At 39.7% G+C, this 17379-nt stretch overlaps 3 protein-coding genes across 4 annotated transcripts; 1 reads left to right on the plus strand and 2 right to left on the minus strand.

Annotated features, from left to right (window-relative positions):
- The first annotated feature begins 1022 nt into the window (after positions 1 to 1022).
- Positions 1023 to 5076, plus strand: LOC129594045 (uncharacterized). The gene is made up of 6 exons (XM_055490591.1): positions 1023 to 1420; positions 1490 to 1531; positions 1958 to 2149; positions 2555 to 2653; positions 4542 to 4649; positions 4822 to 5076. The coding sequence occupies exons 2-6, from the start codon at positions 1529 to 1531 to the stop codon at positions 4888 to 4890; spliced, it is 471 nt and encodes a 156-aa protein (XP_055346566.1). The 5' UTR covers positions 1023 to 1420; positions 1490 to 1528; the 3' UTR covers positions 4891 to 5076.
- Positions 5077 to 5553: 477 nt separating this feature from the next.
- Positions 5554 to 16871, minus strand: LOC129593988 (uncharacterized). Of its 2 annotated transcripts, XM_055490527.1 has the most exons (7): positions 16688 to 16871; positions 16340 to 16461; positions 16045 to 16164; positions 15566 to 15866; positions 15289 to 15392; positions 5821 to 5952; positions 5554 to 5720 (listed from the first exon to the last, which is right to left on the minus strand). In XM_055490527.1, exons 1-7 carry the CDS (start codon positions 16810 to 16812, stop codon positions 5569 to 5571), a joined length of 1056 nt encoding a protein of 351 aa, XP_055346502.1. In that variant the 5' UTR covers positions 16813 to 16871; the 3' UTR covers positions 5554 to 5568. The 2 variants fall into 2 exon arrangements, with proteins under 2 accessions (XP_055346502.1, XP_055346503.1); XM_055490528.1 differs by lacking the exons at positions 5554 to 5720; positions 5821 to 5952 and adding an exon at positions 13337 to 13870.
- LOC129593989 (deoxynucleoside kinase-like) lies at positions 6280 to 12125 on the minus strand. The gene is made up of 7 exons (XM_055490530.1): positions 11972 to 12125; positions 11858 to 11911; positions 11629 to 11792; positions 11397 to 11562; positions 11230 to 11307; positions 10881 to 10955; positions 6280 to 6512 (listed from the first exon to the last, which is right to left on the minus strand). Exons 1-6 carry the CDS (start codon positions 12050 to 12052, stop codon positions 10884 to 10886), a joined length of 615 nt encoding a protein of 204 aa, XP_055346505.1. The 5' UTR covers positions 12053 to 12125; the 3' UTR covers positions 6280 to 6512; positions 10881 to 10883.
- Positions 16872 to 17379: the final 508 nt, after the last annotated feature.

The following is a 17379-nucleotide window of genomic DNA, read 5'->3' on the forward strand; positions in this document are numbered from 1 at the left end:
TGTGCGGTTCTGTTCATTCGAAAGCTCAAGAACTTTGTTCTCATAATTATGCCGGTCCGGTCAGTGAGTTTTTCATTGCATAGGAAAACTCACGGTCAGTAAACTTTCGCTTTCTAACTTTAAAAAGCGAAAGTTTTCGCAAACTTTAGTCTAAAACTTTAGTCGCAAAGTTTAGTTTTCGCAAACTATGGTTAGACATTGCCTGTTTTCTACCACCGAGTGGACGAAGTGCGATTTCGCTTTCTACCTAATATGTAAAGGAACTATGCAGGTAAATAGGAATACGCTCGTACCGGCATCCGAGCGACGGTCCAGAGCAGATATTTTTGAAAACAAAATGCATGTGGGACCCTTTTGGGACATGCTGAGTTTAATGGTGAAATCGGTTTTTTAATTTGGTTGGCGGTTTTTTCTAGCCAAGTTCCACGGGGCGGCCGATCATAATATAGATCTATTTCCTTGATATATGTATATATATATATATATATAAGCCACAGAATAACTAGAAATATGATAACAGCTAGCGATCCGACAACGAAAGGTTCTCTTTGTTTCGATAGATTCGGTACGTCTACTGTTAATTTGTAGGGAAATTAGAAAAAGCTACAATAGTACTAGTATTATACACACAGTGCAACGAAATACAAACTACTAACGGTATCCGTACGCACTTAGTACGAGTACCACACTGGCAGCACTTTACAAAACGTGCAAAAATTAATACATTTTCCGTAAGCCGGTGCGACAATTTGAAGAGCCTAAAGAAATAATGGGGCCCTTATGTACAGTACATGTACTCGTAATTTTTCTGCGTACGGAGTACGGTGACGAACGCAATGCCTGATCGGAGCATGATCGTGGCGTGCTAAAAAAATCATGCACCGATCGCCTTGTACGATGTATTGAACGTAGTGGTTTTACGATTAATTATTCTACAACGTACTGTACATTAGCTGGCATTTCTACCGCAGCAAGACTTAAGCGTTCACTAAGGTTCCAGCAGCAGCAGTAGCAGCAAGTCGTACTGAGCATACTTCTTTACATTGGTTTAATATTGAATAATTTGAATTCTACGGAGACTACGGATCATTGAGTATTAAATAAGTGTTCTGTATTAACAAACGGGATGAAATCGGATTATGTTGTAACTTTTAAGACGGATTTGTTTACTAATAATTTTCAGTGATTATTTTACTCTGCAGTTTGCAACTGCATCCTTTTCGGTTGGTCATACTATCCAGCAACGTTTGTGGAACATGGAGACCAAGGAATTTTTGCTTTATCATCACAACATCGCGATCGCTTTATCCGGCAAATATACTTCGCTGCCTTCCGGATGCTTGCATTATCAATCTGGAAAATCGGACGTGCCGGAATCGCCTGTCAAATCCAGCAGCATCGTTCACGCTAAAACTTTAACGTAAGGATTGGTTGCAATATTTTTTAATGCGCTATCCGAGGCAGTTTATTATGCTTGCTCATCTTTTAGTATCTCCGGACGTTATCCGGACTCCTGAAAATTACGGAAATGGTACGCTACTGTACTGTGTACAGATACGCACAATATTGTACATGATCTAATTTAGGGGAAATGGCTCGGTACTTTGTGTCGAAAATGGGATACATACACTAAAACTTTCGCTTTCGCGCACTCCGAACCACGTTTTTGTAATACTTTATGTCATTCTAAAGCTAAATGATTTGTATACATTATCCTGAAAACCGTTTGCGCGTGCAACATCCGGTTGCCGAGATATGGCGTACTAAAATGGGCGAAAAGTTTAAATGCATTGTTGTGTACCAAAAGTCTGGTTATTACCCGATCTTCTTGAAACTTTCTGCAAAAGACATATCCATAAAGCTAATCAATCCGGTATACAGTTCGTGTCGATCAGTTTTTGTATAAATTCTTGCGTGTGTTTATGTGCAGCGAAACGTGAATTTTTTGTGGATGCAGGTGTGCACGTTCAGTGCATTTGTTGCGTCCCTCTGCGGCTCACCACAAAACCCTTGGTTTATGGCGGATGTTTACTCGGCATTGTGGACCAGTATTGCCACTGCCATCGCATTCGTTGCTACCCTGGCACTGCTCATTGCACATCTTTTTCATCTTGTTGATACATTCCATGCCGTTCCTTGGAATACCATCGTAAGGCTATTCCAATCGCGCGCTGTAACGCCGTCACGCGATTTACAGATTTCTACTTATATTCAGAACTTCCAGTATAATAAAGTACAGTATATAAGTTCATTGAATCTGCTGATACATGTACAATGTACGGACTGCGTACGTACACTGTATTCATATATATTAATTCTAATTCTATTATTACTGCAAAACTGTGCCAATTCCAAGTCGTAAAAATTTCGTTTCTCCCTGTACCAAATACAAGTGTACTACTGTAAGTTAACCTGTAACCGCCCGCACTCATGCGTTGTAAATACAGTTCCGCTCAAATAATTTTGTTAGTGCACGTTAAGCGCAAAATATACAATTGCAAGTATGTATATGTTGATCTTTTTATAAATATATATTAATTGCTTATTTTTCCAGGAAATAATGTGCTCCCTATTCGAAGTGCACTGCATGTTGTTCTCTGGAGCTATTATGATGGCTTTTGCCGATGCGTTGACCAACAGAAGGATATGTGCGGTTAGTTTAATATTCCGTATTCTGCTGTAAAGCAATCATTGTAAAATCCATATTAATTTATGACGTTGTAGCGGCTTATGTCGCTGTAGTCAACCTAAGAACCAAAACCTTCTTTGACCTTGAAGCCCTGGTCCCACTCCCAGTGAAGCATAATAACTTAAGGGGGACTAATTTATAATAATTACCTAAAAGTCCTTCACTTTCAGTTAAACCACTAACTCTATGACAACAGTTGTGCCATAAGTGAAGGTGCTATCAAGTAGCATGATTTTTACTTTATCGCATCCACTAAAACAAAATTTAAAATGATGTATTTTAAACTTTAAAATTTATAAAGTAGAAAAACACACATTTTAATATACTTGTTTTACAAACATTACCTAATCATGCCAAAAATTGCCTCAGCTGGTGTAGCATACTGTCCTCCACAAACGTAAGAAAGCGGATTTCGGCGACCACAAGCAGATTGAATTTTAAAGTGGTGGAAGATACCATTTTCATCACTTCACCGACTTAACAGCACACTTTTACAAAATCCAGAAACAGGTCGCCAAAAACCAATCTCTTACGTTTTTAGAGGAGAGAATTGGCTACACAGTGGTGTACGACGTTTATTGATTGTTTACGTAGTGTGAGAGGAGTACAAACGAGAAAGGCAAAAAACTGTACTTTTCAGAAGAAGCATGTAAAGTGCTTGCCTGTCTATCGATACTGGAACGCGCTGGTCAAGCTAAATAGCAGCGCATTCAGCCATTTGCTCTTTGTTTTGCTGCTTGCGCAGTCTGCTTGTGTCCAGTGTCTGCGCCTTCCAGCCCGGTGTGTCCAGACCGGACCAGACCGATGGCTGACAAAGGAAAGCTGACCAGTGACCACTGTAATGCATTTATAAGCCTGATAACCCAGAATTAGCCGTTTCGTCACTTTCGTTGAAAAGATAAACAATAACGCAAACGACTGCTTGGCAAGTTGGTATTCCTCGAAAGTCGAAACTGAATCTAAAGTACTAGTATCTTTTACATCATTAAGTAGTCTTTAATTATCAAGCTTTGTATTCAGGTACAATATTAGGACTGCGCTGTATTTATGGACTTCCTTAATTTTAATTTTATATCTCCAAAGGTATCTTGAACCACGGTACAAAGTAATATTTTGTATTATGTTGTATTCAATTTTGATTGCATTTCTTAAAGTTTATTTAAAACACTTTCCTGGTATAACTGTTAGTGCTATCTGGCGTAATCTGGGACAAAATTATCAACAAAAATTTGTCTTATATCTTAAGCGCAGAAAAACAAACTTTTTGGCAAACTTATGTGTCTTATATAATTTCAAACATCATTTCCAAAAGCTTTGTGTACATCATATTGTTCGTGCAATCGTGGTTTAGATCACTGTGCCGTCAGGCTGGTCGGCAGAACAAAAGGCTGATGAGCAGGTGTGCCTGACTGTGTAGTGCGTGCTCTTTTGATCAACTCACTCAGTCTCACTGGACTTCGCTAAAGGTGCTGCGGTCAGTTTGGCTTGACCGCCAGCCGCCCAATAATACCACCGCTCGTCTGACTGCCCGACAGGAAACAGACAGACAATCAGTCGCGCGCTGTTGATTTATCAGCTGCGCCAGTTCCAAATTTTTATGACAGCCTTCGCATTAAAATGCATAAGAATTAAACGACTTATCCGATCTCCGATATCTAACTTGTTTCAGATGGAGAAATGTTTGTTGTATAAGGACACACTAAGTTTAGAAAATGGGTGATTCATAAAATCGAGGACCTGCTATAAATTAGTCCCCCTTAAGAGCCATCACAGAAATTTGCCGGCAGAATGAAAACTTGTACTAAAATCAACTGTATCGTCGCGTACTACAGGCTGCTTTTCATGTTTACAGCTATTCTGCTGGGCAGCAGCGATCGCGTATGGACGAGACGCCTTCCTTTTCCTTAGAGATACGCGGCATACGCCTGATAGGTTCATGGAATCCAGCATTCATCCCAAGGTATTGGTGTCAGAATTCTTCCAGAAACAGATAAATAAAAGTCTTCCAGCACATACGTGCATCTGTACTCCTAAACGTAATGCATTTTTCATCGTAAAATGGTGCATCTGTATGTACATGTAACAACCGGAATTTACTGAATAATTTATAAACCTGCAACACCGTTTCGCAGGACATGGGAGAGACCACAGGGGAAAATGCCCGTGTTATCTCGTCAAAATGCGAACCGACTGGAAGTTGACAACTGGGCGTAGATGCCCCTGCTCCCAAAATTTAGTTCCTTAATTATGTTACAGAAGTTATTTGCATTTATCAACGATATTATTTATGCATGGTACCGCTTGTCGTTAGAGAACGATCCCGATTGAGAATTTTTAAAAAATTGTTACTAAAGCATACTTGGTGGACATTGTGTGGAAGATTTCCTAACTTCTCAACTCATCATCAGTTCCCGCGAATAATCCCAAATTCCCAAACACAAAACGATGAGTTTCAACATTTACAGTTAGTATGTTCACGCCAATACTCCATTTCATCCCAATTTAACGTAAACGGGATATAGAAATTATTAATGAAACCGAAAAAACAACAGTTCAATAACAGCAGTAACAAAACGGATGACCACAACCAGCATTGTTTGCACATAAGATTTACATGTCAGCAGAATAATAATACGTCTTCAGAAAAACAAAATTCCAACAAAATATCGCTGACTGTGCGATGCATTAAAGCACGCTGAAAAACTGACGTTAATTAAAATCCAGGCAGCTCTTAAATGGCGAATGATTTTTATCTTTCTACAATTTATGTAAAGAAACCCAGAAAAAAAGACAGAACGGATAAACACCTAAATGATGATGCGAATATACGTATTGTTATATGGTAAAGGTCACGAGTGCCGGCTCCAGAATGGAAGCGGTTACTCCAGGCCGATCTCGCAGAGCGGCAGCGCCACGCTGTCCTTGCAATCACCAAAGGTCACCAGGAACGCACCGTACGCGTCGCCGTACTCCCGCGCCAACTGGCCGCACCGGGCCCCGTCCAACGCCCACTCCCCGGCCTCACGCACACCTGCAATGCGGGGAATGGAGAATCAATGTTAACGTCTGCAGATAATTTTTTTAAAAGCAAAGATAACAGCAGTATTCTTAATTGTTGGGGAAGAGCGTACTTTGTTGGAAGAGGGGATCGGCGGTGGCGTCGAGGCTGCGGAGGGATGCCGGCAGGATGGGCTTCTTGGAGAAGCGGGGCGTGCGCAGCAGGCTCAGCCAGACCCGGTCCGTGGTGGAACTGGCGCTCAGCACTGCAAAATTCATAGCTAATTACATATAAAAATAATTGTAAATATAAGTACAGAGTACGATATAAATATAATTAGATAATTATATATCATGACAGATAAAAGAATATAAAGAAACTACATATATAAGTATAATTCATTACAAATTTTCTGTGGGCATGTGGAAATATGATCGTACAATTCTGCGAGTAGATTAAAATGTCGAGGGACAACGTTTAATTTTACAGTTAATGCTGCGCTGGTAATAATGTACAAGTGGGCCTGAAATGAAGTGGGCCGAGAATGCTAGAATGCAAGCATGCCGGGATACGAGGCTCCATACTGCGGGCCTGCTTGTATGCTGGGCTGCGGTATGCGGCGCTGTGGAAATGCCGAGCTGCGTATATGCTGGGCTGCATACTGCGGGCCTGCTTGTATGCTGGACTGCGGTGTGCGGCGCTGCGGGAATGCCGGGCTGCGTATATGCAGGGCTGCGGTCTGCGGCGTTGCAGAACTTGCGGTTGCGGGACTGCGGTTTGCGGGACTGCGGCGCTGCGGGACTGCGGCGCTGCGGGACGGTGGTACTGCGGCGATGCAAAATGTATTTATATGGTGTTGCTAGGTCTTGATATTGAAATTGATATGATGCCACTGGCTTTGAACTTTCGCGTATGCATTTTTTTCGTATGGTACTTTTTAAAGCAAAATGGCGTTAAAATTGAAAGAATTTTTGAATTTAATCGATGATTGCGATCAAAAAGCCTTCGAGTTTTGCATCGAGCACGGTCTTTTGAGATCGGAAATTGTATGTCCTGCTCATAGTGAAGAAATACTACGCATTACACGTAGAAGTGATCGTTCACTCTTCCCATGGACATTTCGGTGTAGTCAGCCACCTTACAGCAAGTATTCTGCGAAGACTGGCACTTTTTTTGAAGAATCACATCTTCCACTTCATAAAGCAGTTCAGTTGATGTACTTTTGGGCTCATGAAATTTTAACCAACGAAAATTGTGTTTCCATTTTAATTTTAGCGAACACACTGTCGTCCAGGTGTCATTCATGCTGCGAAATGTATGTGAAGCAAAAATAATTAAGGATTTGTCGGTTGCGAAAATTGGTGGCATTGGAATGACAGTCGAGATTGACGAATCGTTAATTTTTAAAAGAAAAATACAATCGTGGAAGACTCTTGTCAAACGAAAGAAAACAGCAATGGGCGTTCGGGGTATTTGCAGAGAAACAAAAGATGCTTTTATTGTTTTGTCAATGACAGGGCTGCTGAAACATTACTGCCAATTCTACAAGCACATGTTTTGGAAGGCACACTAATTATGAGTGATAAGTGGCGGGCATATTGCCGCATTGAAGAAATGGGGTATGATCACCTAACAGTGAATCATTCTGAGAATTTCGTGGACCCGACTACCGGCGCATGTACAAATCGCGTAGAGAACATGTGGCGATGGCTGAAAGATTCTTTGCCATCAAATGGAACTACGGATAAGATGGCCGATTCGTATATTTGTGAATTTTTATGGAGAAAGAAGTATGACGCAAATCATGATGGTTTCGATAATATTATGAAGCATATTGTGGAATACTGTAATCATGAACTGGACGTTTCGAATGATGAGTAAATAAATAAAAGAAAGATCGTAAATAAAAGAAATATCTTTGTACTAGCGAATCCGATGGAGTGAGGAATAAGGTTAATAATAAATATAATCAGTAAAGTAGGAATACGATTTTGTACGATAACGATGCTGGCCTAACTTTTTGTACGATAAATTTTATACGTACAGTTATTTTCTTTTGTGTTTTTGCGCTATAGTACAGTACGATTACGAAGTATCTGTATTGTGCATACTGTACACACTGCACACAACACGCATGCGTTAATAGTGAATACGTGAATATTTTATACGTACAGTTATTTTCTTATTTTCTTGTTTTCTTGTTTTCTAGTTTTCTTATTTTCTTATTTGCTTATTTGCTTATTTTCTTATTTTCTTATGTGTCTGTACATACTGTACTGTCTGTTGCCTGCATACTGTACAGACAACACGCATGCGTGGATAGTGAATACGTGAAGCATTATGTACACATAGCACGTACGTATGTCAATAAATATGCACAAGTAAATATGTACAAGTTGCATACTAGCAAAACTTTAATCGTTTAACTGAGTTTTGTACAATTGTTGTACGACGTATATGTAGCTCAAAATTAGTTTCATAATCCGATGTAGCAAAATCGAGATTTTTTTCCAAAATCCGAGGATTGATAATCCGTAGCTTATTGCCTTCTTTGAAAATTGCGAATAGTCTGCGATTGTGTCCTGGAACATAACACCGCGAATTTTAGCACTTTGGTCTGCTATATCGAAGGAGAGGAACTCTCCAGCCTTTCCGTCTTTGAACCATTTCGTGGGTCCTTTTACATTTGAGATGACCCCATCGATCGTACAGCTAGCAATAAAAATATTTAGTCAGTTATCTCCAATCTATATTGTGGATCGTGCTATGTTCTAAACAAAAAACAATAATTCTTAATTTTATTAATAATTTCAAAGTAATTTCTGCATTGATAATAATAGTGATACTAATTAATGTTATGTTTTAACAGCAGTCGGTTAAGTGTATTGTCATGGTGCAGACCGACAGCATTACTTGGCTGATTCCAGATTCAGTTCGATAATCAACATTTCTTTCGACGTGCGAAAGTTTTCTCGTTTAATGCCAATCGGTTCCCATTCATCTACCATTTTTTTGAATTCTGTCTGCGGCGGTATCGAGTAGTTGGAAACTTTGAATGAACAGAAATTTTCTAGAAAATTATAGCGGCCGTTATTATAGTTTCTGAACAGAACAGTTATTAAAGGATTGTAAATTTGTTATAGAAGTTTATTGTTATCTTACTCCGGTGAAGTGTGAATCACGCTGACGTTTATCAGTTTTGCGACTTTGGGAAGAACTGCTGCTTCGATTAAAGTATTTAGACTTCTGTCGATCTGGACATCTGCAGAAAACATGTCTGTGTAAATATTATCAAAAATACGAAAATCAGTAAATAAATATTATCAATATTGCTTCCGCACTCGATGTTAAATTAAATGCGTCCTGTATTGTTAACAGCCATGTTCCGTTAATGTGCCGTTTATGGCGTACGATGACCAGATCGCTTTGTAATACGTCCCCGTTTATGATTTGCTGCAAATACACATAATTTTAGTATGAAGGTGTTTTTCTTACGAGTATTCTAATGAATATATTTATTACGAGAATAAACCTGTATGACAGGCGTCTGGTTAGAAGGCAAAGCCGTGCACGATATGTCTTCTTCATCTGGTAGATTGATATCCTCGAGAGAAATATTCATTTTGGCAGCTTCATTCTATAAGTATATTTTTCCAACCAAAGATATGGTGCTTGAAACACTTCATAACACTTCACTTGAAACACACTTGAAACACTTCATGAAACACTTCCACTAGCATAAATTTCATGTAGATCATCAAGAATTCTATAATTTGTTGAGTGACCTTTAAGAACTAATTGTCAAGGTTACAAGGGAAGATATTTGAGTGCAGCGATAAGTACTTATATGAATACAGTAGTACTACAAGCATTACTAAATGTACAAAATGCACGTATTGCAATGTTTAAAGCTTACGTTAGGCAAAGCAGTTGATACTTGAAACGAAGAATGTATCAATTCCATGACTTGACGTTCCAACATTGTGATTGTGTATGTTGCAAATTTTCCACAGGAAGCAGATTTGCAAACAGAGTCAGTACAACGAAATTGCAGGGATGTGCTTCCATCCACGTGCACAAAATAAACATTGTTGTGTTTATGCCTCTTTTTGGCAATAAGGCAATGCTGTTGTCCGCGAGTAATACAAAGCAACACATCATGTTTTTTTGAAAACTGCATCGAACCGAGCAGTAGATTACGATAGTTTTCTGACCATTTGATTAATATCTGAATAAAAGCCTTACAAATATCAGATGAAAAATTCGCTTGTCCAAGCGCACTGACTGCATCAAAATGTAAGTCGTGTGTGTTTTGATTGCCCTGATATCTACTGCCACAAATCAAAGACTGCATAAAAATCAAATAATTACATTTGATTTGTCCACATTCTGTCGTAAGGTTATGGAGTACAAAATTATTGGTCGCGCCTTTCTTGTTGCACATGAACATGCGGAAATTTTGATTTCGACTGTAAACAGATAAATCCACGCAGTCGATGTATGTGATATTTAAAAGATCAGCTTTAAGTTCGTTCGCTAAACTTTTGTGTTCTTGATTTCCAGCTGCTAAAATGGCAGGCCAAATTAAATGATAGCTTTCTTTGCGATCAGTAGTAGCGTCAAGCACAATAACTTTGTGCGACTTCTTTTCAATCCGATGTATTCGATGATTTGTTTCAGTAAAGTAAGCAGTAATCTGCATTTAATTGTCTGCGGGTAAACAAGCTCGATATCCATATAAAACTTGCAGTAATAGCCAGGTAAAAGAATTTCATAAAAGATCGTTCGGACGGATTTCGTGATAAAAGTAATGAATACATCTCAGCTTGCGTACAAACAAGAAACTTTCTGCATCCGCTGGTCAGAATTTGTTCGGCAAATACGTGTTCGCCATCTTTAAGATGATGAATCGCATGTTGCAACTTAGAGTACCACAACATGGTTATTTGTCTTTGCGGAAAGATAAGCAGACAAATGTAGTGTAGTACTCGAATTTATTAAGTATTTTATAACATCATTGAATTGTCACAGCGCAACAGCTTAATCAGCTTCTGCTGTATGTACAATATGCAGCTGATCTGTGTATCGTACGAAGAAAAACTACGTATTTGCAGTGGCTATGATAATGTAGTTACTGTACGTGTAGCGTAGTCTAGCGGTTACGTTAATGTAGGATAGAGATAATGTACGTACTTATTAAATGAGGCGGAAAATCTGCTCCTTGATATCAGCATATAATTGTGCTTGTGGAATTTCGGCATTCATAGTCTATAATTCCAAAGTATAGGTTTTAGTCCGATTTGTTATTGACGTGCAGTGCGCACCACCGCAGGTCTGCATAATTATGATAATAATTATGATTTTCGTATTCTCTATGACGATATTAACTATGATTTCGTATTTGGACTATAGCATTTCGATTAATATTGTTATTGAATTACCATAATAATACTGGGAACCGGAAAGCACTTTCCACTGAGCCATGTATCGTAAAGTTCATTACTATAGCATAGCATTTCGATTAATATTGTTATTGAATTACCATAATAATACTGGGAACCGGAAAGCACTTTCCACTGAGCCATGTATCGTAAAGTTCATTAAGCTTTGTAAGATACGCCTAAAATGGACATTCATATAATATGACCTTTTATAAACTTCCAATTAAATTGCTGTGCAGTTCGATGAAGCTACTAAAATTTGAGTGACCTTTGTGATGCAACTTTCTTCTTCTCGTCCGCGGCAAAGAATTCGTTGTTGCAAAGTTTCAACCGAAGCTTTGAGATAAATAATCATTGTCACTGGCAGGTGTTTAGCCGAGTAATTTTGAAATAGTTCGTCAAGCTTTTCGTACTCCACATTCTCCAGCAGTTCGCTTAAAAACGTAAAGTAGGTGTTTAAAATAAGTATGCTTACTACAATACTTTCAAATGTGTTGTACCTCGAGCGCAGACTTTCAGTAAAAACGTAACGCGCACTGAAAATTGATCTTTCAAATACAGTAATTGTTTCGGTGGCAAGATTTTTTTGGCGGTCCATCATGCTTTGCATAACCAGCTTTTGAAAGTCAAAGCCGTATTTGCGTGGATCTTTGTACATTAGATCCTGAAAATATATGTGAGCGAACTGAATTACATATTTATCTACTAATTATTTGTCTGCAGGTTAACCAGCAAATTTCGGTTGTCTTTCGTTTTCCAAATTTCAACTGGTTCTTCAAAAGCCTTAAAAGTAATGAACAATATTAGATTTACAGATAAAAAATTACAGACAAATTAAATTACTTGAATACGGCAGTCTGCTCCCAGATATTTTATGAGATCTGTTTTCCCGCATCCAATATTTCCCTCGATAATAATCTGCATGGATGAGTTATATGAAGAATGGTGAAGTGCTTCTTTATGTTGATAACTTTACTTTAGTTACTTTTAGGCTAGTAAAACATAATACCTGTGAACTCTCCTATGTAGTACTCGTTTCTATGTATTGTAAATTTTTTTTTGTTAGATCGTTGTATCAAGGCAACTAGATTTCGTAAAGTATAAAAAATAATATAATAGAGTCAAAACACAGTAAGGGCTGTTTACAAAACGCAAATACTCCGTAATAATCTGTAGTAAAGTAGTTCTCTGTAGTACAGTATTAACGATAATTTGTAGTACGTGTAGTAAAGTATTTCTCTGTACCACCACTCTCCGCTACCACGACTACTGTCGTAGACACTACTGCCGTATCTCGTAACAGTCCATAAATTCAGGCCTGACCTTTCCAATACACATTTACACGCTTACCCTGTGTATAGTAAAGAAAGCAACTTCAAACAATATAAATACTGTATATAAATGGTAAGATAATAACTGGAAACGCATGGTTTTGTTGCTATGCAGTCAGTTATGTAAAGAACACACTAATGCTATGTAGTACTGATAACACTTTGTGGTACATATCATAAATTTGTGGTACTGATACAGTGTTGTCGAGTCAACTTGCCACCTTTTTTTTCAGTGAGTCGTATCCGATTAGCATACAGCTTACTGTAATACGTAGTACTGGTGGTACATAATACTGATAGTACCGATGTACTTAGTACTACTAATAGTACTTGTTGTTGTTGTTGTTGTTAGGATTTTACAAAGTATTCTGTATTTATTAATAGCCAAATTACTATATCCAAGGCGAAAGCCGCTGCGGCAGCTGCGACCTATTGTACCAATGCACACCAACGTGCATTTGTTAAAAGTAGGTTATAATTAATACAGCACTGGAAAAGGTTAATTAGTTTTCTTAACTACACCAGCAACTACTCGTTAACTGAAAATGAACTCTTCATTGAAAGGAAAGTTGTCCGCCGTATCGAAACATGAGGCTAAGTTCGTGCAGGAAGTCTGCATTAAGAATTTTAGCCACCAGGTTGAAGACTACGTGTCTGGTGATTTATTGAACTGCATAATCTACCATGCTCAGACCAACAGAACAAAAGAGATGGCTGTTTATGGTTCGTTGTTGGCTACAACAGCAACAATTTCCGCAGAGAAAGTTCTGTTGCAAATCACAGAGAACTACAAGAAACAATGCCCAGCCATTAACTTGCTTATTGTTTGCAATCCGGGGAGGAAAAAGCACAGCTTTGCAGGACTACTGTACAGACTTTCTGGATGCAATTTCACAAAAAAAGAACAAGAAGTTCTATGATAATCCGCATACATTTGGAGGTAACAGATTTGTGTTTATAAATGGACATATACAATAATTATCCATATACAATAATTATTATTCATCACAATATTTCTTTTAATTTTGTACACCATTAATTTTAATTTTGTACAGTTTAAACACGCCACTGTTTACACACACACTTCTACACTAACGAACGCACTTTCACAAACTATAACTTTGTTTTAGCTTATCGTACATTTCTTGCCGACACCAAAGGATTTGGTTCTGTCATAGCTGACGAAATAGCGGGAACACTCGGTACACTAACATTGGCAGAGGAAAACGCAGCAAGCCTGATGAACAAAGTTTGGGAGGACAAAGCTTAAACGTGTCGTATAAAACAGCAGGATCGTTGAAGCTGCCTCGCAGTTCGTCTGCGTTTTTCGGTAGTTTGCATCCGCAGCCATTCTGTAATATTCTTAAATCTTGGACAGCCGGAAACGGCTTGGAAGACCGGTTGCTGGTCACTGCAGTCGATAACATCGTTACTGATATTCCGGAAAGCAGAGAAGCAAAACAGCGTCTGCCAAAGCCGGTGGTTGACTTGAAAGAAATGTTTATTAAATTGTATGAATATTTGGACAAACATCCTGGCTTATTACTCACTTATTCGGAAGAAGCTTTCGAATTTATTGCGAAAATATCTTCGGATGTAAAACGGATGCGCATTCTACACAACCAGAAAATTGCCAACGGTGAGTCATCTATGGATAGATCGGATTTTGTTTCGAAGTTGGAGGACAACATTCAAAAAGTTTCAATGCTGTCCCACATATTGAGCTCGTCCTATCAGAGTATGCTTACTATCAAGGCAATCATTATTCCCGATAAAGTACCATTGGAAACAGTGCAAAAGTCATACAATTTTGCTGATATCAGCGGAGGTGCCTTCAATGAATACGAAAACATCAGGCCGGCAACATGTGCTAAACCCACAAATTTCTCTCTTGTTCTTACACCGGGCGAATTTACAACATGTCGTATACATAATGACACATACGGATCCAGAAAAGCATTTGTGAGGCTGACAGAAACCGAGTTTTCTAATGCGGCGCTACAAATGCAAGAGGACGGTCTGGGCATTATAAAAAGTTTTGTCATGTCCAACGGCAAAGAAGGAAACGTTCTGTATAAATGCCCCCCTGCTGAAATTGACAAGCAGATTTTGATCGCTGCCGGGCTGATTTTCACGGTTTACGAAAGTGCCTACAACGCGGACTTTGCATTACCACCATCCAAGAAACGTGAACTCTCGGAAATAATTGAGCAACTAAAAAATCAAAATCCTTACAACCGCAAAGCTTCAACTGAACGCGGCACCAAACGAGTTGCGCCCGACGATGAATATCCGATGGGAGTAAACATCTATTGACCATCGATTCCTAATACTGTGCACTCGCATTAAGTTTAATAACTACACATTTACGCTTATGTTACTAGTCGTAACGAAAACGAGTCGTACCGTTAAAATTGCTTCATGCTGTTACCAGAATTCAAAACATGGATATTATTTAAAGGTTAAAACATAAAGATTAACAATAGTAAGCTCGCTAGCGAAAACCTACATATAACTGGAACGGGTGTTATTATATGTAGAAAATGTTTTCCGCTGGCAAATTTGTCAGCACATCACACATTCGCAACCTGTATCAGTTTCACAGGATGCCGCAGTTTCGTAGGCTACTGCAGTTTTGCGGCCTATCGCAGTCTCGCAGGATGCCGCAGTTTCGCAAGATGCCGCAGTTTCGCAGGATGACACAATTTTCAGATTGTAATGACTTGATATTCCAGGGTCCCACCCCCCCACACCATAGACATTAACAAGTATCCATGCAACACTGTCCCACTAGTGCACTGATGCCGCTGCGCTGAACAATCAGCTTACTGTTATCGACGATGGCGTCTCGTTCGTTGGCGCTCTTCACCTCCGCCAGATGCGCGTTACGACCGAAGCCCTGGCAGAAGGCGGTCGCTTGGAAATAGTTGACACTAAAAAATTAACAATCATAATTATCGTTTTTAATTATTATTTTTAATTAATAATATAAATAATATTTTCATACGTATTTATAAATATTTTATTAGCGCGTCTTCTGTGCATATATAAGCAGGCGATGGATGACCTTTAACTATTAAGGCGCAGTTAATACCGAATTATGTACCTCATGAAGTCGTTGGCTAGGAAGTAGCAGTTCTTGCCGAGCCGCGTCCATCCCGGCAGTTGCGGACAACCCTCGCGCAGCGCCGCCGTCTGTTTGGCCATCGTATAAACGGAACTGGCCACCGTGGCGGCCGGCGTGCGGACGGTGCCGTTGAGCGGCGGCGGGACGCTGGCCAGCTTCATCTCGCAGAGCGGCGTGCCGGCCAGCGAGCAGTTCCAGTAGCCGAAGCCGTTGCCGTGCCGGTCGAAGCCCACACAGTTGTCGCCCATCCGGATGTTGCCCAGGCCCAGCAGCTCCATATCTGGAAGTCCCATTTCAAAATCTGATTAATGCACTGTACCGTTTATTTTTGTATTTCTAAACTTTCTATGCATTTTTATACTGATAATTCATACGTATTGTATATGCAAACTCTACCGTATACTATGCGGAACAGCGTTCTAATTATTATTTATTAACGTTACGCTGCTCGTACGTACATTCGTCGAACATCGCGTCGCCGGTTTCCGTCAGCGTTGTGGGCAGCATGAACTTGTCACTGCTGTGATTCGACCGGATCAGCCCAATCCAGGGGCCCGTGTTATACGATGTGTTCTTCACTGTGCAATACACGCCACCACACACCTTCATATTGTTAAGCACGAGTATTTCATGAATACAAATTATTTCATAATTGGTAAGGCCATCCAGTTACTTTATTCATCAATAAATGTCACTATTACAAAAAGTAGACTAGTGGTTTTAGGTGCATACAGATACGAGTATGGATCGTACCGGCAGCTTCAAGGAATTCGAACTCGTCCATGCTGTTGATCTCCGCCAGATACGCCGCCTCCCGTCCGTCGACCGTTTGGCCTAGACCGCGGCAGAAGGCCGCCGTCTCGTAGTAGCTTCCTCTGCATCATTAGATAAGGGATGCTCACAAAAACAGTACACAATAATATATAAAATCTAATTATTCACATACGCATATAAAAAACCTTGAAAGGTCACCGGGTATACGGACGCGGCTTACAATATGTATATGAAAACAATGAAATGGTATAACAATAAGAATGTATAAAGAATTATACAAAAATCCTCAAAGATCACGGGTATATACGGCCTGTACAGTGTACCCACCCGGGATAGTCTTCGCCCATGAAGTAGCAGCTGTCGCGGAAGCGGCGCCACGCTTCCGGACAGTCCTGGCAGTGTACGCCGGACGTCCATGCCAGCACCAACAATAACGCAGCGCGCTGCAGCATTTTTTACCAGACAATGCAGTACAGCGTTGGATAGAAACGTTGTACCGGCAAAATGCACAAATTTGTTTTTCCGCGGCGATCTCTTATATGTCGGCGATAGTTTATTCAACGCTGCGTACATCAGTTTGTTATAACGGGATGTGTATTGATCACAGCGCTCGCAGGTGTTTTTGTTGCATGAGCTTTCGCCAAAAACGCGCCACGTGCACCCGGCGGTACCGACGAAATCTGATGACTAATGTACTCGTGTATATATATAGCTACGCCGAAATTCCGTGCAGGTTTGTATGCAAAGTGCTGCGAGGGTTACACAGAGACGGGAAGCCAAGGCGCAGCCGGATGCGAATGAAATTATGGTGAAGCCATTTGACTAATTTCTACCTTAAATTTGGCATACGTTGGCATAGTCCACACGATACTGCGAAGCTGTCAATCTTCCGGCTTCCGACCAGCAGTACTATATACTCGAGTTCTCAATTTCGAACATAGAAAATTCAGAAAAAGTTGAAAACATGACAAGATCGAAAAACAACTACGAGAAAGACTAGCCAGTAGGAAAATTACTAA

This window comes from Paramacrobiotus metropolitanus, unplaced genomic scaffold, assembly GCF_019649055.1.
Source record: "Paramacrobiotus metropolitanus isolate TYO unplaced genomic scaffold, Prichtersi_v1.0 Parri_scaffold0000065, whole genome shotgun sequence".
Classification (NCBI taxonomy): Eukaryota; Metazoa; Tardigrada; class Eutardigrada; order Parachela; family Macrobiotidae; genus Paramacrobiotus; species Paramacrobiotus metropolitanus.